This window comes from Colletotrichum aenigma (genome assembly GCF_013390185.1).
Source record: "Colletotrichum aenigma strain Cg56 chromosome Unknown KSG_Cg56_contig02, whole genome shotgun sequence".
Taxonomy (NCBI): domain Eukaryota; kingdom Fungi; phylum Ascomycota; class Sordariomycetes; order Glomerellales; family Glomerellaceae; genus Colletotrichum; species Colletotrichum aenigma.
This window is the reverse complement of record NW_023500908.1, coordinates 2,619,066-2,638,888: the sequence shown is the minus strand read 5'-3', so window position 1 is coordinate 2,638,888 and position 19,823 is coordinate 2,619,066. Positions and strand designations below refer to the sequence as shown.

At 56.8% G+C, this 19,823-nt stretch overlaps 5 protein-coding genes across 5 annotated transcripts; 2 read left to right on the top strand and 3 right to left on the bottom strand.

Moving 5' to 3' along the window:
* Positions 1-521: 521 nt before the first annotated feature.
* Positions 522-1,856, bottom strand: CGCA056_v002768 (uncharacterized protein; the record flags this gene model as incomplete). Its single annotated transcript, XM_037318025.1, has 1 exon — positions 522-1,856. One exon carries the CDS (start codon positions 1,854-1,856, stop codon positions 522-524), a length of 1,335 nt encoding a protein of 444 aa, XP_037183808.1.
* Positions 1,857-4,076: 2,220 nt separating this feature from the next.
* DUR1,2 (Urea amidolyase) lies at positions 4,077-9,639 on the top strand (the record flags this gene model as incomplete). The annotated part of the gene is made up of 2 exons (XM_037318024.1): positions 4,077-4,080; positions 4,178-9,639. The coding sequence occupies 2 exons, from the start codon at positions 4,077-4,079 to the stop codon at positions 9,637-9,639; spliced, it is 5,466 nt and encodes a 1,821-aa protein (XP_037183803.1).
* Positions 9,640-10,031: 392 nt separating this feature from the next.
* AVT2 (Vacuolar amino acid transporter 2) lies at positions 10,032-11,923 on the bottom strand (the record flags this gene model as incomplete). The annotated part of the gene is made up of 4 exons (XM_037318023.1): positions 10,032-10,060; positions 10,124-10,696; positions 10,746-10,908; positions 10,967-11,923. The coding sequence occupies 4 exons, from the start codon at positions 11,921-11,923 to the stop codon at positions 10,032-10,034; spliced, it is 1,722 nt and encodes a 573-aa protein (XP_037183802.1).
* A 1,244-nt stretch (positions 11,924-13,167) lies between these two features.
* Positions 13,168-15,481, top strand: CGCA056_v002765 (Transcriptional activator protein DAL81; the record flags this gene model as incomplete). Its single annotated transcript, XM_037318022.1, has 3 exons — positions 13,168-13,619; positions 13,852-14,987; positions 15,048-15,481. 3 exons carry the CDS (start codon positions 13,168-13,170, stop codon positions 15,479-15,481), a joined length of 2,022 nt encoding a protein of 673 aa, XP_037183801.1.
* A 1,312-nt stretch (positions 15,482-16,793) lies between these two features.
* Positions 16,794-18,543, bottom strand: ctsD (Aspartic-type endopeptidase ctsD; the record flags this gene model as incomplete). The annotated part of the gene is made up of 3 exons (XM_037318021.1): positions 16,794-17,068; positions 17,123-18,224; positions 18,319-18,543. The coding sequence occupies 3 exons, from the start codon at positions 18,541-18,543 to the stop codon at positions 16,794-16,796; spliced, it is 1,602 nt and encodes a 533-aa protein (XP_037183800.1).
* Between the last annotated feature and the right edge of the window lie 1,280 nt (positions 18,544-19,823).

Genomic DNA, 19,823 nt, shown 5'->3' with positions numbered 1-19,823 from the left:
CGTCGACATGGGTTGCCGCAGTCCCGATGAACGATTGCGTTTGCAGGGGATGGCAAAAATATCACCACCCCTTACGCAAGCCAAGGTTGTCCTCGTCAGTCCACTTCTCCATTCTGCCCCGCCTACGACGATACCTTACCTCATCGCCTCGTAACGGATCAACCATCAACCGAAATGCACGGGAAACTGTGATCGAATTCACAAGTTGGCCAGACCACTGTAGCCCATCCCTGTCACCCAAGGCCAGCTAGCTCGCTCCTTAGCAAAGACGGTCAAACATCCAACCGCACGCTAAGCATTCCTCTTCCCCAGACTAACACCGAGACACGATAAAGTCCACTTGTCATCGATGATGGGATTCCGAGAACTTGGTCGTATCGCGTGTGCTCATTAGATCCTAACCGATGCTAACTAGTACATGTGTATCTTACAACGCCGAGCCGCCGTTTTTCCCCCTTTCCCCAACACCATGCAAAATCATATGCTTCCCCGGAAAATTAAATCCAAAACGCTGTGTCTCTTCAAGCAACCACCAAATCAGGCGGAATGGGCGTGTCCCTCCTGCTCCCAGTTTCCGGGTTGAAGAGCTCCGCCGACCCAAGCCTGTCAATGCGCGACGAGGACGGTCTCAGGATCGTCGGCGTCGAGAGGTCCACGTCCATGTCCCCGGTCGTGAGCCCCCGATCGCACGAGACGCTACTCGTGTCTGACATCTCAACGTCTCCAGCCTCGTCGAACGTCTCCACGCTAGGCGTCGGGAGATCGCCGCAAGTTTGCACCTCCACGACGGGAGGCGCAGGTTGCTGCTTTCCGTCGTCTCCTGCTTTGTTTGCTGCCGCCTCAGCCGCGCGCAACGCAGCCACAGCACCGCCGAGGTTATCTGGGTCCTCTTCCTGGTTGCCGATCGTCCAGACCCAGCGGCGCTTCTTCTCCTTTCTCTTCTTCTTCCTGATGCCGCCTGAGGGGCTGGCTCCCGCGGGGCTGGATACCACCGGTGAGCTGGCTGTGAGGCCAGCCATCCGTCGGCGCATCTCTTCAAACGGTCCGGGCGTCATTCCGCCATCGAGTGTTTCGTTGCCTGTGAAAGCGAGTGCGAGGTCTAGAAAAGTGTTCTGGTCCTGTTGTGCCCTGGGAGATGCGGGAGACGAGTCTTCGATGAGCAGGTCGATGTGAGATTTCGTATACGTGTTGGTTGTGATGGTTTGCTCGATCGGGCTGTTGTAAGCTACCCGGCGTGCCGCCTTCTCCTGCAAGCGCAGGGACTGTCGACGGGGTGATGTGGGCGTCTTGGCTGTCGGGGGAGGAAGCGGCGAGTTGCGGAGGATGCTGTGAAGGGATCGAGGATGGCTGTAAGGTGGCTTGGTGCCAGCCAGTGTAAGGTTGGTTCGTTTACGCAGAGATCGAGGTGTCGGTTGGTCGTTCATCAAAGCCGTCAGAGGAGTCTGGGCGTCGATTGGTGAAAACCCAAACATTTGAGGACCTTCTACGGGGCCTGCTGACAGCGGCGGTGTCGCAGTCATGGTGCTTGGAAAAGTGATTTCCATGGCAGCGGCGGGTGAGAGAGGATGAGCTGTCAGTGGCGTCTCGGGATAGCAGACTGTATACGGGGTCTGTATCCGTAGCTGGGGAGTTACGAGATCCTTGGCTTCGTTGATGGCAGTCAAGGGGTCGGCGATGGCGGGAGTCGACCTCTCAATGGCGGTGGTGTAGACATTGGAGAGGGTGTTGAAGGTCGTTGGGGACTTGGGGTCAACGAGAGCCAAGGATTTGTTGATTCTCGTATGAGGAGCCGGCGATGTCTTGATGGACAAGGACAGCTTTGGCCTCCTTGAGGCAGTTCCGGTCTGGGTAGCCATGATGACCACGTGAAGCAGGTCTCGAACCAGAGGAGCGGATATGAAGTTAGTGGGAGATGCAGTTCTGCGGCTCAGTCCTAATAGCCAGCAGAGGGGTTGCTTCAACCGGGATCAGGCAAAGAAAGTTCTTAGCCTCCCAAAGGGGTGGAATCACCGGCGATGAGACGAGCAACTCGGATCGAAGAGGGAGGGAAACGTTGGTTGAGAGTTTGGCAAAAGAAGGGGACAGCGGCTATATAGATTGGGCCGTGTTGCAACGCTGTGGATGGTGTGACAGTGTGTGGTTGTAGTGAGGGGTTAAAGTCTCAAAGGTTGACCAAGATGGCGGGCGTCTCGAGTCGATAGTGGAAGATGAAGAAGCGCCACTAAGCAAACATATATGCAATGCAGTGTGACTATGTAGAGGACAATAACCGCGATGGCACGAAGGATTGTGTCGCACGCAGCTCGACAACCCTCGGCTCAGGCGTCTCCAGTTCTGGTTGGCTATTTTGGGCAGCCGGATGTGATGGGGAAGAGGCGCAAGCGCCGGGCTCTGAGGGGGCCCCTGTCGAGTCGACTCGCATCCCTGCACATTGGCCAATCAAGGCGAGGCGCTGGTCGGCTGTTTGTGCCCGAAGCGGCGTCTATTTGTTCAACGACCGGGGTGATTTTTCAGTAAGGATTGCTCGCCATTTCCGGGGGCAAAAAAGACGGTGAGAATGCAGTGGCAGCGGAAGAGTCATGTGATGGTCTTGGGAAACAGCAGCTGAGCGAGCGAGCAGTCACGTCCAGTCGCTGGTTGAAGCACACAGTATCGGCGCGAGGTGCGGTGCCGAAGGGGCGAAAGAGGCGGCTATTCAGACGCCGTTGTCCAGTCCTGAAGCCGGGTGGGCGCCATCCCACAAGCCACGGCCGAGTGTTCCTTTGACGGCGGTCGAAACAGAGTGCGTATGCGTCCGGATCCTACATCCAACTCCGGCTCGTCGTCCGGCTGCCGGAGACTTTCAAATTAAACGAAAGAAACGTTGTTGAAGGCTAAACATTCCGCACTAAGATGGGATGACGGCGGCACTGCGTAAGCTGTGTTTGAGTAGGAGGGGGAAAACAACGGGCTGAGTGTCGGAAGGAAGCGAACTTTCGTCTCATCTCTCCATCTTTTTCGGTCCACTTTCGTCTGTGCGAGACAACCTGAGAGGGCAGGACACTAGAGTAAGTGTACGGGAAGCGAAGGCGAGGAGACGAGAGACGCGACAGCCGAGGCCAGGTAATTTGCAGCGTCTGCTGTGCCACTGTTGTGGCGGATCTGCTGGCTGGGGAACGATCCCAAAAGCGACGATCAAAAAGAGGCTCTGAGTAGGCTCTTTTGCTGCTAAGCCACCTGAATACGATTTTGAATCGGCTCTAGGCCTCTGACCCCGGTGCAGGGCAGGCTGCAGTGAGTGAGTGCAAGTGCAGTTGGTCCCAGCCTGGAGACTCCCCAGTGGAGTTGGCCCGTGTTCTCCCTCGTCCCAAGTATACCAAAATTAGGTAATCATGCAAAGTTTCATAAAGTTGACCCCCACTTCCCAATCTGATGCGGGGGCACCTGCCACAAACCGGGGCCGGCAGGTGCTCCCACGCCGGCTGTCAGCCCCAACACTTACTCGATGGGAGAGAGCCCCATCCGTTCTCTCCAAATCCGACTTCACACCCCGCCGGCGACCCTCCATCACTTCTCCAAAGCCGCCGGCCTGCCCGAAGCACGCTCGTCTGCCAACCATCTCCAAGGAAGCCAAGAACTTCACCCATCCCGGGCACGCCCACGACCGTTAAACATCTTTCAGGGGCCGCATTGACGACTCGGCCGATTCCGATTTCCCTACGTCACTCTTCTCTCCAGATTGGCATTGAGATAACCCTTTTTCTTTTTTTCTTACCCCACGATCATTGGATCGGCCACGCGACACTTCAGCCAGCCCTACAGAACTCAATGGATAACGGTTTTGAAGGCCGCCGGCGACTTACACGACTGCCCGAAGGCTTTGCCGAAGAGTACCTCTGGGCAGGACGACGGCCGCACTGATGAGTCTGTCTGCTTGATGGGAGCAGATTGATCATAAAGGGGCCTGAATTCCAGAGTGCAACCAAAAGGAGAACTACTGTTCGCTTGTCTTTCCAACTTGCATCATCTGAAGCTTTTTTTGAGAGTTTTTTTGCGCTTTTTTGGCATTTCGACACATTGCAGCCATATAATCCGTAATGGGTGCGTAGCTATACCCCCCTGAGGTTGCACACGTGCATCTGGGCATCCCGATCGCTTGGGACGAACTGACTAACAATAACTCACCCTCATCCAATAGGCTCCACAATCCAAGACACCTTCCCCCTTACCATCCCAGAATGGCGATCGGCTCAAGAATCTGGGGACGGTCTTTTCCGACTCCTAGCTTTGCGTGAATCTGAAGCTCGATTCAACTCTAATGCTTGGATTGCCTTGGCCACACCTACCCAGATCGAGCAGCAATGGTCTTATGCCGAATCCCTGCGCTCGTCCGGTGTCACCCTACGACTTTTCGGCGTCCCCTTTGCTGCAAAAGATAATATCGACGTTGCCAGCTTTCCTACGACCGCTGGCTGCCCCAGCTTCGCCAACGGTCCTGTTGGCAAGGATGCCACTATCATCGCTCGTCTAAAGGCGGCCGGCGCTATCGTACTCGGCAAGACCAATCTCGATCAGTTCGCGACAGGTCTTGTGGGCACGAGATCTCCTTATGGCCCCGTGGGAAACTCCTTTGATCCCTTGCGGGTCAGTGGTGGTTCCAGCTCCGGAAGCGCCGTCGTTGTTGCCAGGGGCGTTGTACCCTTTTCTTTGGGAACGGATACCGCAGGCAGTGGTCGCGTGCCTGCAGGACTGAATAACATCGTCGGTTTGAAGCCTACGAGAGGCGCTCTGAGCACGACGAGAGTGGTCCCTGCGTGCCGCAGTCTTGATTGCGTATCCATTTTTGCTCTCACATCCGACGATGCAGAGACCGTGCTGTCGGCTGCAGAGGGATTCGACCCCGAGGATTCCTTCTCGAGGACCAGACCGAGTACTCTTGCCGCCTCAACGGGACGGCGCATGGCCATCTGCGACAATCCACCATGGTTTGGCAAGACAGAGCAAGCCGCTGCCTATGACAAGGCTCTAGCCAAGGCGGGCACGCTTGGGTGGACTCTCGAGCCTAGGGACTTCTCGGCGTTGTTTCAGCTCGCCAGTCTCTTGTACGAAGGCCCTTGGGTTGCTGAGCGCTATGCTGCGATCAAGGACTTCATCAAAACGCACGAGAATGACATGGACCCTATCGTTAGGGAAATCATCTTCAAGGCCAAGGACTTCAACGCCGTAGACCTCTTCGAGTCGGAGTATCTTCGTCAGGATCTAACTCGCAAGATTCATGGTGCGTTTGATGAGTTCGACGCGATTCTGGTGCCGACTGCGCCTACCTTCCCAACTCTTGAGGACCTTGTCCGAGAGCCGATCAAGGAGAACGCCAACCTTGGCACTTATACCAACTTCGTCAATTTCATGGACTGGACTGCCCTTTCTATCCCTGCGGGCTTCCGATCGGATGGTTTGCCATTTGGCATCACGCTGATTTCTTCCACGTGGGAGGAGCCCAAATTACTCGCTTTCGCCCGCGAGTGGCTTTCCACGGCACCTCGCCTTCTCGGGGCAACCAAGATTGAAAGGCTTGAGAAGCTCAAATCCGACGCTGTCGCCGCGGGCGGGCTGAAGACAACTCGTCTTGTGGTGGTAGGTGCTCACTTGGAGGGTTTTCCTTTAAACAAAGACCTGACGTCTCGAGGAGCGACACTAGAGACGGTGACGACGACTTCCTCCAACTACAAGTTCTACTCTCTCAATACCGACGGGAAAGTGAGGAAACCAGGCCTCAGACGTGTTCCCGTCGGCGGAAGTGCCATCCAAGTTGAGGTCTGGAATTTACCGACCGCGGAAATGGCCAGTTTCATGAAGACCGTGTCTTCGCCCCTTGGCATTGGCTCAGTGGAGCTGTTGGACGGAAGCTGGGCCCCTGGGTTTGTCTGCGAACCCTATGGTCTGGATGGTGCCACCGACATCACCTCATTCGGAGGTTGGCGTGCTTTCATCCAGTCGCTCGACCGCCCCAAGTTCAACGTAGCCAATCCTATTCCAGTCACTCAACAAATCAGCGGAATAAAGTCTGTTCTTATTGCCAACCGTGGCGAGATTGCCATCCGAATTGTTCATACACTGCACCGCTTAGGCCTGAAGGCTATCGCGATCTACTCATCTTCTGATGCTCGTTCCCCACACGTCCGCCATGCAGACGTCTCGCTTCTCCTCGAAGGCTCTTCTGTCTCGGACACTTACCTGAACGGCCCGCAAATCATCCGGCTTGCGAAGACTGCTGGCGCAGATGCAATCATTCCTGGGTATGGCTTTCTGGCAGAGAACGCCGACTTCGCCTCTGCCGTCGAAGCTGAAGGTATGATCTGGGTCGGCCCTGCGCCTGACCAGATGCGACAGCTGGGTTTGAAGCACCTCGCTCGCGATGTCGCGATTGCTGCCGGAGTTCCTGTCGTACCGGGTAGCAAACACCTCTTAACTAGTGCTGAAGACGCTTTGGCTGAAGCCATGCACATTCGCTACCCGGTGATGCTCAAGAGTACTGCTGGTGGCGGGGGAATCGGTCTAAAGCGCTGCAACAAGCCTTCGTCACTTCTAGAAGCGTTCAAGAGCGTCCAAAGGTTGGCGAAAGCCAACTTTGGTGATGCAGGCGTTTTCATCGAGCACTTCATCAAGAATGCGCGTCACATCGAGGTGCAAATCGTTGGCGATGGTAAGGGCAATGTTGTTGCGGCCGGGGAGCGCGATTGCTCACTGCAACGACGAAACCAAAAGGTCATCGAAGAGAGCCCGGCTATCTTTGTACCGGTTGATGTGAGAGCGAGAATGCGCAAGGCAGCCGTTGACCTCGCCTCGGCCGTGCAGTACCGCAACGTGGGCACGATCGAGTTTATCTTCGATGTTGATAGCACGGAGTTCTACTTCCTCGAGGTCAACACTCGGCTCCAGGTTGAGCACCCTGTCACAGAGTCTGTGACCGGACTTGACTTGGTTGAGTGTATGATTCGTGTAGCATCCGGGGACATTGGGAGCATCTTTGAGAATGGACACGAGGGCTTCAAGGTGAAGGGACATTCCATCGAGGCGCGTGTCTACGCTGAGAGCCCCCTCCAGAATTTCAGGCCCTCCCCAGGCCGGTTGCTGGATGTATCCTTCTCCGATGAGGTGCGGGTTGACACTTGGGTTGACGCCGGCACAGAGATGTCATCATCCTATGACCCTCTCATTGCCAAGATAATCGCAACCGGCGAGAGCCGAGCGGAGGCTATCACGCAACTGGCTACTGCCCTGGACAATACCGTGATCACGGGAGTGGAGACCAACCTGGAGTATCTTCGCGATATCGTCGACTCCGAGTTTTTCAACTCTGGCGACTTCACGACGACGTCACTAAACAACTTCGACTACGACCCGCTCGTGGTAGAAGTCATCGATCCCGGCACCTTGACCACTGTTCAAGACTACCCCGGCCGCAAGGGGCTGTGGCACGTTGGGATTCCGCCATCTGGCCCCTTTGATGACTATTCTTTTAGGCTCGCCAATAAGCTAGTAGGGAATGATTCTCGGGCCGCTAGTCTGGAGTGTACCTTTCAGGGGCCCAGCCTCCTATTCCACTCCGGTGGCGTGATTGCAGTCACCGGTGCGCCTGTGGAGATCCTCGTGGACAACGAGCCTTACTACCAGGAACAGGCTCTCGATATTCGTGCGGGGCAGACGCTCTCCATTGGTGCGCCGAAAGCTGGCTACCGCACTTACATTGCTTTCCGAGGTGGACTGCCCGTCCCAGAGATATTTGGCTCTCGCTCTACGTTCGCGTTGGGACGAATAGGGGGTCACAATGGTCGAGCTCTTCGTGCGGGGGACCTGCTGCCCACAGGAGGAGGTGTGGTGTCAGAAAAGGTCTCAGACTTTGTCAGTCCCGAACTTCCTCTGCCAACGGGGCCGAACGGGATTTGGACGCTTGGGGTTATCCCAGGGCAGCACTCAGCACCTGAGCACTTTACCGAAGAGGGCCTCAACACACTTTTCAACGGAGAGTGGACTGTTCATTACAATAGCAACCGGGTCGGTATTCGTCTTGACGGACCCAAGCCGCGATGGGCTCGGCAGACCGGGGGTGACGCCGGACTACACCCATCCAATATCCACGACAGTCCCTACTCTGTCGGCAGCATCAGCTTCACCGGGGACGAGGCCGTTATTCTCACTTGCGACGGCCCAAGTCTAGGCGGCTTCGTGGTCTTTTGTGTCGTTGCTTCGGCTGAGATGTGGAAGTTGGGACAGCTGCGCCCAGGCGATAAGGTTAAGCTCAGGCCCATCAGTGTTGACGATGCGTTGGCACTGGAAGCCGCTCTTGAGGATTCCATCGCCAATCTCAAGCCGTTAGAGTCTACTTTGCCTTCCAAGAACGACATCCCCATTCCAGCTGGGCTGAACCCTCTCCTCGGCAACATAGGCACCGCCGGCCGCCATATCTCTGTTCGCCAAGCAGGTGACTCGTCAGTTCTCCTAGAATTTGGGATAGAGGACGTCTTTTCCCTCCGTCAGTCCTTCCAAATCTTTTCCTTCATCGACCGCCACAAGCAGGCCCCAATCCCGAACGTTCTCGACCTCTCCCCTGGTGTTCGCACTCTCCACATTCAGTACACACCAGGCACGACCCCCTCAGAAATCCTTTCCGCCCTCCGATCTCACGAAACCTCCTTGGGCACCGCAGTCCCCTCTTCCCTCCCGTCGCGCACAATAAGCCTCCCGCTCGCCTTCGACGACTCCGTCTCTAGCGCCGCAGTAGCCCGCTACGCTGCCACGATCCGCGCAACCGCCCCATGGCTACCCAGTAACATCGACTTCCTCCAGAAACTCAACGCTCTGGGGTCCCGCAAGGATGTCGAGCGCATCTTCCTCGACGCAACGTTCCTCGTTCTCGGCCTTGGTGACGTCTTCCTCGGAGCACCTTGCGCTGTGCCGCTGGACCCACGCCACCGCCTCTTCGGCACAAAATACAACCCCTCCCGCTCCTTCACACCCCGCGGCGCCGTCGGCATTGGAGGGCAGTACATGTGCATCTACGGCATGGACTCCCCCGGCGGCTACCAGCTCGTCGGCCGCACGGTGCCCATCTGGAACGACGTAGCCGCCTCGGCCGCCTCACAAAACATCCAGCCCTGGCTCTTCCGCCTCTTCGACCGGATCTCTTTCTACAGCATCTCTGAATCGGAGCTCGACGCTGCCATAGCACAGGGGAAAATGACAGACTTGATCAAAATTCAAGAGGGAAGCCTCGATCTCCACGCTTACGAAGCCTGGCTCGAAGAGAACAAGGACGACATCGAAGCCACCCGCGCCGCGCGCGCCGAGGCCATCCGGACAGTGCCGTTCATGGAGGAACTTCTCCAGCCATACCACCCCCCTGAGACTGAGCGTCGCCCCGTCGAGGAAGAGGATGTTGCCGGGGAGAGGGTAAAGAGCCAGATGCCAGGTCGATGCTGGAAGTGCGAGGTCAATGTCGGCGATGAGGTGGAAGTCGGGGACGCGCTGGTATGGATCGAGTCCAACAAGATGGAGATCAAGATTGAGAGTCCTGTGACGGGCACGGTGGCCAAGATGTTGGTTGCCGAGGGGGACATTGTTGGGCCGTATGACGACTTGCTAATTATCGAGACGGAGTAGACCGTTCTTTGGTATGCCTGCGATTTCTTTGACATCTCTGAGCGTTTATACCTTAGAAGCCTATTTCATAGAGTTGGACCAAGAAATGAGACCCCAAACCACTGTTTTCCAAAGAATGAGACACGCATATCAGAGCAACGAACACCCAATAAGAGCAATTTACAGTGTAAACGCCGCCTGTTTCGAGATTTTTGTAAAACCAGCTTCTGTCGAGCTTCTACAGTACACCATTTCGGTAGGTAATCCTAACAATAAACGTCCCCCTTTCGTCTCCGTGTTGTACAAACCGCGAGGACTCTATTCAAATGCGCCAAAGTTTCCCCGCGCTTCTCTATACCAACTTTGAAAACCACCACACACCCTCCTCCTCTTCCTTTCTAATAATACATATTTTACATGCACTTGGCCGGGCCGCTGTCGTCTGGATGTCACGTTAGCACTAACATTCTCGACAACAGAAAAAGACGGGAGGGCCAAAACTCACTGCTAATCATCTTGGCGACCGCCTGTATCAAGGTAATGACCATCACCACGGTGCCGAAGACGACGATGCCGCCCGCGACGTATGTCTTCCACGAGCGGGAGCTGAGCTTGATGTAGCACAGCGGCGGCAGGATGTACGCGATCGCGCACGCCGAGGTGGCGCCGACGAGCTCGAAGACGGCGCCGACGTCGCACGTCACCAGGCTCATGATCATGGCGGAGACGACCAGGCTAGAACTGAAAATGAGGTGCAGGTTCATGTTGAAGGGCTCGCCGGGGAAGAAGTAATTGAACATGACCTCTCTGCAGACGAAGGCCTCGAGGGGAAGGGTGGTCAGCATGTTGAGGCCGAAGCAGAGGCGCGCGATGGTGACCATAACATTGTCGGCGGGGAAATTGTTAAGGACGTTGCCGAGCGTCTTGTCGCCGAAGGTAAGGAAGCCGGCGAGGGCGACGATGAGGCAGGCGACCGTTGAGATGCCGACTGAGTAGTGCGTCACCCGCGAGAAGCGGTCTATGGTGGGAGTCTTGAGAGACCCGTAAATTAGGAGGGAGTTGTGGTGGCAGACAAAAGCTTCGCTTGTTAGTTTGGGGAGCGAAGAAGAGTAAGGGGGGCGGCGTACCGAATGAGATGACACCAATGGCCTCGAAAATGCCACTGTTCACAGTCAGGAGAGCAGGTGTAAATGAGCCCCGGTCCGCCTTGGGGGTCAGAGCTCCCTGGATCACGACCGTCGCTACGATCACGCCCATGCTGATGAGCGCGAGTGTGCTCGCCTTAGCCAGCTACAGAACTCAAGTCAGCGATGTGCCCATTTTCACTTGCGAGTTCCTCGGCGCTTACCTTGGCGATGTCCCGGTACAAAGTCAACGGATAACTTATGCCCAGCACAAAAACGACAATAACAACCTGCCTATTCGCCAAGAGACCCAACACGGGCATCTCCCTCAGATCCGGCCAAATGGCCGTCAAAACGTGCGGTATTGAGTCGCCCACGATGATGCCGAACGCCACCATTCCGCCAAAAGCAAACGCCCACTGCGCGACCGAGATGGCGATCAAGCCGGTCCGTCCGAAACAGTGCTCCACAGTCCCCTGAAAGCTGTTGCTCCCGGAAAGCTTGCTGTTGACCACAATCAAGCAGATCGTCCAGTCTACGACGATCGTGAGCCCCAACAGCAGTATGATCCCGCCCAGCATGCCCGCCTGCTTGAACGCGTACGGCTGCCCGATGATGCCGGCCCCGATGATGGAGTTCGCCATGTTCATGAAGGCCATCTTCAGCCCGGACTTGGGGCGGTTGAGCTCCGTCTCTGCCCACTCGTGTACATCCTCGCCCCACTGACTATTGGCGAGCGCAACGGAGGGCGCCTCGATGTCCGTCAGGAGAGGCAGGCGGTGGTGGTCGTCGTGGTCATCGTACCCCGGCGCGTGCTGAAAGATCTCGTCGTCGTCGACGTCGAAGCTGTCGCGGCTGGGGCGCGAGCCATTGCTGTTCGTCATCGAGGGCCGGGGCGGCGAGGGCTGAACGATGGAGGGGATGAGGTCGAAGCGGACGCGGTTCGGGGTGCGTGGCGTCCCCGGGGACCGGAGGGCTTGACGGAGTGGCGCGGCGGACTGTTGTTTCGGGGGTACGAAGTAGTCGTCGCGCGGGCCGGCGGAATGGCCGGCCTGGCGATCATGGTATTCGTGGGAGAGGGGGTCATCGGTGAGGAGGCTTCTATCCTCTTCGCTTGGGCCCGGAGCAGCGCCCGGATGGGAGTCGTCTCGGCGGGCTCCATGGTTACGGGCCTTGGCCATTGTAAGTTATTGCGCTGTCATTTTCCGGCGGGAAGGAAAGGAGGAAAAGAGGATGGACGGGGTTCGAAGGCGGCCTCGTCGTGTGTGTGCGTATGCGCCGTTCGTTCCTTGGTTTCGTGTTTTGCAATGGAGAGTCAAAGGTAGTGTTGAATGTGAGCTGCGAAACGTGGAAAGACGAGTGTAGAGCGAGCTTGGAGTCTGCCGTCTATTGTCGGTTCAGTCGACGTTGCTGCAAGCTGACCTCAACTCTCGAGTGGAGGTACGTACCTCCTTTACTTTTAGGGGACCGGGAGCTGTCAGCAGTCCGCGTACCCGGCGACAGGGGCGCGGCAGGCCAGGCCCCGCCCGCAGTGGAGAAGCTGGGCGCTGGAGAGTGGGAGTATCGAAAGGTATCACTTCGGCTACTCCTTGCCGGAAAGTTACATCAGTGGACTTGCCTAAACAGGCTAGGTGCCTTCACTCTTCACTTATCCCACACAGCGCTTCGGCGTAATGACGGTGAGCGACTTATCAGAGAAAAAAATTCCCACAAGGCCGTACGTACGGTATTGCGATAACAGCACAGCACAGCACAGCACCCGACCACACGCAGCCCAGGCCGAATCAGACGAGTCGCGACCTCTCAATCCCCGAAAGAGCCCCGGTGTTAACGGATTGCATTGGCTCTGTTGATAGTTGAGACACTCCTTCAGAGGTGGGAGAAGCAGCTGCTACAGCAGTCTTTGAAGCTGAGAGTCACTACATCGTCCGACTCACCAGCCAGCCTGGTCCAACGACCACTTGGCGAGGCTTGACTCTGCGACTTTCCAGAGTGAACCCCAAGAAGCCAGGGCCGTCGATCCCTTGCAGTTCCCAATTGGAGGTCACCTCAGTCTGATTGATCAGCCTCAATACCGTTGTAGCCCACACCACACCCTCCCAGGCGGTTGGTAGCGTTGGCGCAGAAAGGAGCCTCACCTCGGGCAGATACAGCCCGCAAAGTAGGAGGGAAAGTCGTCATCGGCAGCGGGGAAGAGGAGGGGAGGACCTGTGCTCCCTTTTTATTTCATTCTCATCATCACTCACTCTCATATGTGTGTCACCACTTTTACGTGAACCACAGACCACACACCCAAGGTCCTACTAATCACAATCGGCCTACCTTATCTCATCCTCTCACACACATACACACACAAACTCATCACTCACCTTATCTCATTCCACCCCCGCGCGCCGGCCCCTCGCCCGGTCCCGCCCGCCGAACGATGGACGCAACACCAGCGCCCTACGGCACCACCACACGAACTCCCACCCCCGCCTCCGCCTCCGCCGGCCCGGTTCCAACGACCATGCCGGCGCCCGCGCCGACGCCTGCTTCACATGAATCTCACCCTTTATCATCATCATCATCATCGGCGGCGGCGGCAGCAGCGGTAGCAGCAGCAGTGGCGTCGTCGGCAACAGGGGCACAAAGCCGCCCCTGCGACATATGCCGCCAACGCAAGACGCGTTGTGTTCGCGAAGAGGGCCGCGACAAGTGTGTCATGTGTTCCTTTCATGGCCAGCCCTGCACATATCTCCGCGGGCCGCTCCCGCGCAAGCGTCGAAAGGCCACAGATCCCCCGGAGGTGCGGCCCCAGACTAATGGGTCCGGCAATGCGGCCGCTGCTGGTCCTCCACCAGCTCCCATGCCGCTGGATCACCAGGAAGAGATAACGTAAGTCTCATTACAATTTTTCACTCTTGTCGTCTTTTCCTATCGTTGTTTTCTGCTTCTGTATGAACTGTATGAAGCTAGGCGCTCATGTCGCCAGTCTTGTATGAAGCTAGTCTTGAAGGGGCACGTCATTGTGCCCAGGTCTCGTGTCATGTCCTTCCTCTTTCGACCTTCACCACCTCTCTCATTCGCTCACCCCCCTCGAGTAACCTTCTAACCCGTGTCACAATAGACACCCTTCCCCGGAACTGCTCGAGGCTCTCTCTCCGTCACTAGCCGGCTCCGAGAACATTGCCCACTTCAGCCCTCAACCCTCCCTCTTAGACGGCACTCTGGGCCTACACCTCAAAACAAACTCCGAATACGTCGGCAACACATCATACCGTGAACCCTCCCTCCTAGACCTCCACCGGCCCTCAGACCCTTCCGTCCGCTCCGTCCGCCGGCTCGACGACTCAACAGTTTTCCTCATCCACCGCGACCGCGAGACCTCCTCGGAGCCCCAACGAATAGCCGACCTCGACGCCATCGAGAAGCTCGTCCATCCCCTCGGCTCGACCCTCGTCAACCTCTACTTCCGCATCGTACACCCCAGCTTCCCCGTCCTCCACAAAAAGGTCTTTCTTGAAAAGTACGCCCGCTCCTACCACGAGTTCTCCCCGCCCCTCCTTGCCGCCGTCTACCTCATCGCTCTCGACTGGTCCCTCTACGACCGCACCCTCGCCACCTCCTCATGGCAGCCCGACCAGGCCGCCCTCGAGGCCCTCGCCCTCCGCACAATGAGCGACGACATGAAGCGCCCAAAGATCTCAACCCTCCAGGCCGGCCTCCTCATCCAGCAGCGCTTCCGCAACAACACCTGGACCTTCACAGCGCAGCTCATCGCCCTCGCCCAGGGCCTTGGCCTCCACGTCGACTGCAGCGACTGGGCCATCCCCGAGTGGGAGAAGGGGCTGCGGCGCAGGCTGGCGTGGGCTCTGTTCATGCAGGACAAATGGGGTGCCCTCGTCCACGGCCGCCCCTCTCACATCCGTCTAGACGAGGACTGGGACGTGCGCCCGTGTCGCGTGGAAGACTTTCCTGAAACTGCCGCGGACGAAGAGTACGACCCCGAGGGCAGCGCCGAGGTCGTCGTCGGACGGGAGCTCTTCCTCCGCCAGATCGAGCTGTCCCTCATCCTGAGCGACGTGCTGGCCACCTTCTACACGGCCAAAGCCACCCGCCGCGGGGGCACCCTCGACCAGATCGGCACCGTTGGCGTCGCAGAGCTAGCAAAGCCGATAGTAATGATGCTGCGGGAATGGTACGCCAAACTCCCAGAAGCCCTGCAACTCCAAGAGACTCGTCTCAAAAAGCTCTCCGCAAACGGTACGTCTCAACCCCCCCTCCCGTCTACAACTCCCCATCCCAGGCACTAACTCCCCACAGGCTCCTTACACCTCTCCTACATCTCAATAGACCTCGCTCTCCACCGCTCACTCGTCCGCAACATCTCCTCCAACGCGCCCCCGGAGCTGCGCGCCGCCATCCGCACCGGTGCCCGCGCCCGCCTCGCAGCCGCCTCCAACATCATCTCCAACCTGCAGATGGAGCACATCCAGTCCTTCTGGGGCTTCGCCGCCTCCGCCCAGCTCGCCGGCATCGGCTCCTTCGCCGGCCTGCTCTGGGCCACCTCCGACGACGACGCCGAGGCCATGTACTACGCCGACCGCGTCGAGGAGTACCTCTGGAGCCTGCGCGTGCGCGCCCAGGCCGCGCCCTTTGCGAGGGAGGCGCTGCGCATGCTCGAGGCCGACGTCGGCGGCCTCGGCGCAGTGAGGGCCGCCGCAACGACGGGGTTACACGGGGAGATGAAGATGTGAAGAGGGAAGAAGGCAAGAAAGCAGTATTATACGGGGCGAGCCGTCACGACTCCGCAGGCTTCTCCGGGTGTTGTGTGATGTTTCGTCCGCGTACAGGAGCCTCCTGAGAGCCCCTTCTTCCAGCGCAGCTCTTCCCCGACGTCAAGCAGCGCATTAAAGGCCGGCCAGTGTACCGTTCGACCGAGGGTCTCACCACGTCGGTCGGAGAGGACGCTGGTTGCTACCGCGGTGAGCCGCCAGACGTCCTCAATCCCTGAGATCTGCTCTAGAAGGGGGGACTCTGACGAAGTTCCTGTACACGGACGAGGGAAGAAAACAGACGTAAGCTCTCCCGAGATGACGCACCCGAGACGTGACCTTAAACTCCCCTCCTCAAGCTCATGCTCGATCCGCATGCTCAGACGGTATCGCCCATACCCGAAAGTTGGCGCGGCTTGAGTCAACCCTCCTCAAGTCGCGGGTATGGTTCGTCTGGGAACGCTTGAGGAGGGGAGTTTAAGGTCACGTCTCTGGGAGGGGGGGAAGACTTCGCCAGGCGTCAAGGCTTGATAAGCAGAAGAAAGCCTGCGTCGTTGTAGACATGTCACAACACTGACCAAGGCGGTGTCCTTAAACTCCCCATCCTCAGGCTCGTGCCTCGCGTATGGGCATGCTCAGACACGTATAGTAGGCGCGTGGGACCGAAATCCGCCTGTAAGCCCCGCTTGGATTACCCCCTCTTCAAGTAGCAGGTTAGTGTATTTGGTCGATCTGAGAAAAGGCTTGAGTAGGGGAGTTTAAGGATACGCCCAAGGCCGGTGAAAGGCATGTCACTCGGCATTTTTCGATCTCAAATGGTGAAGATGGGAGAGCGACGCATATATCATGTACAAATGAATTGAATGCAATTAAGCGGGACGGGTGGCCTTATGGAGGTGGGGCTGGTCTTTTGTCTGGGATATACCCCTTAAACTACTGAAGGGATGGGGATGTTTTGGACGCTGCGGCATGTTTGATGAAAGTCCTGCGTTATTAGCACTAAGAGCGTCTTTGATATGCACATATTCCAAAAAGCTTTCTGAAAATAGATACTAGTAAATGAAAAATTGTCATTCATCACTGAGTGTAATTCATGCGTCGAAAACAGAAGATATGTGGCCGTGAGAAACAAACGCTTTTATCTACATTACAAGTAATATCTACAATGGCCATCTGTAGCGGGCCGTCTGTGTCGGTCCCTTTGGGTATCATGTGCACATAACCATCCAATTTCCCATTCCGTAATCCCGATCGTGCGGGGATTGCAGCGCTTGATGAATAAAACAACAACTCCTCAGTAGAATCCGAACGTGGTGAAGAGGCAGAAGGACGCAGCGGCAGCGACGTTGACCCAGGCAAAAGAGGCAAAGGCTGCTGCGCCAGATTGCGTGCCTGTGGACTGCGTAGCGGCTGCGGCAGACGTCTCATGGCCGCTGAGGCCAAGAGTGGCCGTCGTCCCTGCTGAGACGACAGTGGTGATGCCGGGCTGGTTCACAACTGCGGGTGTGGCGGTGGCATCAGCCGTTGTAGTAGTGGTGGTCGGCGGGGGATCATTCCTGGTTGCAAATCCTGTAAAAAGGTTAGCATATGGCCGATGCATCTATTTTCTTTGATGAGACTCACCAATACGCTTCTGGTCCTTGTCAAAGGCCGCGTAAACGTTCTTGAGGAAAACATCACCCAGCAACCAGGCTCCCGGTACGACCTCATGCCCATAGATGTTGCTCGTACAAGTGCCATCGCTGTTCTGAGATCCCCGCCAGTCCTTCGCAGAGATGACATAGCTGGTACCAGAAAAGGTGTATGTAACGTCCTTGTTGCTGTCACACGGCACCTTGAATGTGGTGCCATCTTCCGAGGATGAGCCAGGGATATTGGCGTGGAATGCGGCTACGTCAGTCTGGGGTCCAAAGACGTAAGACGTTCCAGTGTCAATGTAGGCAAGCTTGCCAGCCGCACCGGACTTCTGACCGTCGTAAGCAATGCCGTCCAAAGGAATCGCCCAGTCGCCGTTCTCAGAGCCAACAGCGGTGTAAGTGAAGTTGCCGGTGTATTTGTCGGGGTTGCAGGAACCAAAGCTGATTTCACTCGTGTTCGGTCCGTCAGCGGCTCTATTCAGATAGACGCAGAAGATGGTGGCATCAAGCTGCTTGGAGTTCTGGACAACCTGAACGAAGTTCTCCGTCTCGCCACCTGCCATCGAGAGACCCAGGATGCCATCAAAGGGGAAGTGGTTGAAGTCGTCGGAGGTTTCGTTGGCAACACCGAACTGGAAGTCAAAGTTCATGCCGGCAAATGAGATGGTGTCTGAAATCTTCTGGCCCTTGACTGATCCAGAGCCATAGGCAACAGAGAAGCCTTCAGAAAGGTCCTTGTACGAGTCGGAGTCGGTTGGACCATAGGAGCCATGCTTCTCGCAGGCGGATGACTTGCAGGAAGAGCCCATCACCCAGCTAGTGCCAGCTCCGGTATCGATGAGCATCCACAAAGCCTTCTGCTGAGAGCCGAACCTGACTTGGGCGAAGTAAGAGAAGTCCGTGCCATCCTGAGCGACAGGGGCGGCATTCTTGAGGGTGGTGTCCGCTGCGGTGATGATGCGGTAGAGGCTCTGTCTCTTGACATTGCGAGCCCTCTCTCTGACTACCTCGGCGGATTGAAACCTCGCATACTTGCGAGTGAGACGTTCGACCTCGCGTGCAACTCGGTCAGATTGAGGATCCTCCGTCTACAAACATAGTGGTTAGCTTCTTATATTGGTGATTGGAAATGACCATGGGGCTCCATCGTCGGATCCAACAACCGAAATACACTCCACTTACCGAGTCTCTGGTAATCTGGGGACCGACATGGAAGGCCGGGTTCTTGATGGCCTTGATGGCGTTTACCACATCTTCTCCAAGCGCTTCTTGATCCCTAGTCTCCTTTGCACCAGAAGATCCGCAACCGCCAACAAATGGACAGTGACTGTCGACCTCAAACGGGAAGAAAGCTTGAGCAGACGAGAGGAATAGCGAGAGGTGAGCCAGAACCTGGGTTGAACGCATCTTGAGAGCGAGACGGGCCGGGCTGCCCTGAGCAGTAATCGATACGAGTTGTGATGTCGACTGAAGTTAATCAGTCAATACCACTCAATTCGAACTCGCCGGGTCGGTAAGAGGCAACTGAGCAAGACACGATCGATGGGACCAAGATACTGCAGCAATTGACGTCGGGGACTCGAAATCTGGGTTTTGGGAGAATCGGCTTTCGACGGGCTTTGGTGCGGGTGCCAGACTCCGCGGCGGAGGACAGATTAAGGTATTAAGAATTAGTTGTCGCGCAAGTAAAGCGGAACGTTGATGGAATGAGTCTCGAAGAGTCAGGGGACTCTTTTAATTCGGGACTCGGACTCGGGGGAGGCGGCGGGTATACAAGCAGGAATGCGTAATGTTTGAGAGTGATGTTGGCGTATGGATGCGAAAATGCTGTACGCTGGCGGGTCGAACCAAGGGCAAGACAATGGAATTGATGGACGGGTGACGGCGAGCGCCACTAGCGAGGAGGGCCAGAGACACGATGCAAGACAATGAGACAAGCGTAGATGGCTGCGGACGATGCTGTACTCTCTGCAAGGGAAGCGAGCTGGGGTCGAACAGGCAGAGATAGATGGCGATGATCTCTGGTTTTCGGGTGTTCTTAATCTGTGCCAAACCACACAAGACAAGAAAACACACAAAAAAATGGGCGACCTTGAAATAAATCAAGATCAGACCGGACGGCTCGAGAAGAAAAAGAAGAAAGATGCCCGCCGGATGGTGGAGAGGATTGGCGAGGCAAGGCGAGGGGAGGTGGAGGGTTGAGAGGCAAGAGGAAGAGAGGCGAGGCGGGAGGGGATCGTGGGGAGTAGTTATGGAGATGCACCTGTGCGAATCGGAGGTGGAGGAGACGCCAGTGGGCAGGCCGGTGCAGTGAATACCACCGCTAGCAGGGGAAGGTAGCGACGATGGTCGTGGTCTGGGAAGGTCCAGTGTCCAGTCCAGTGTTGATGGCGTCCCCAGTGACAGGGGGGAAAGAGGCAGGAGACGCCGCTCACTGGTCAGACATGGCTGGCAGTCTGGCTCGCTGCCACGGCTCCGAGGGCTGTCTGTCCGAAAGAGAAAGGGACCTGCTGAAAGAGATTGGACGTCTGTCGTGATTATTGGCCAGAGAGGCCAGGTGCTAGCCCGGTGGAAGTGGATAGCCTGCCCGTTTCTGCTTGCTTGCTAGCAGCAGATCTGCACACATGCATGCAATTGCGCAGGGGAACTGAGAGTCCGGTGCTTCTTCCATCTTACCTCACTCACAC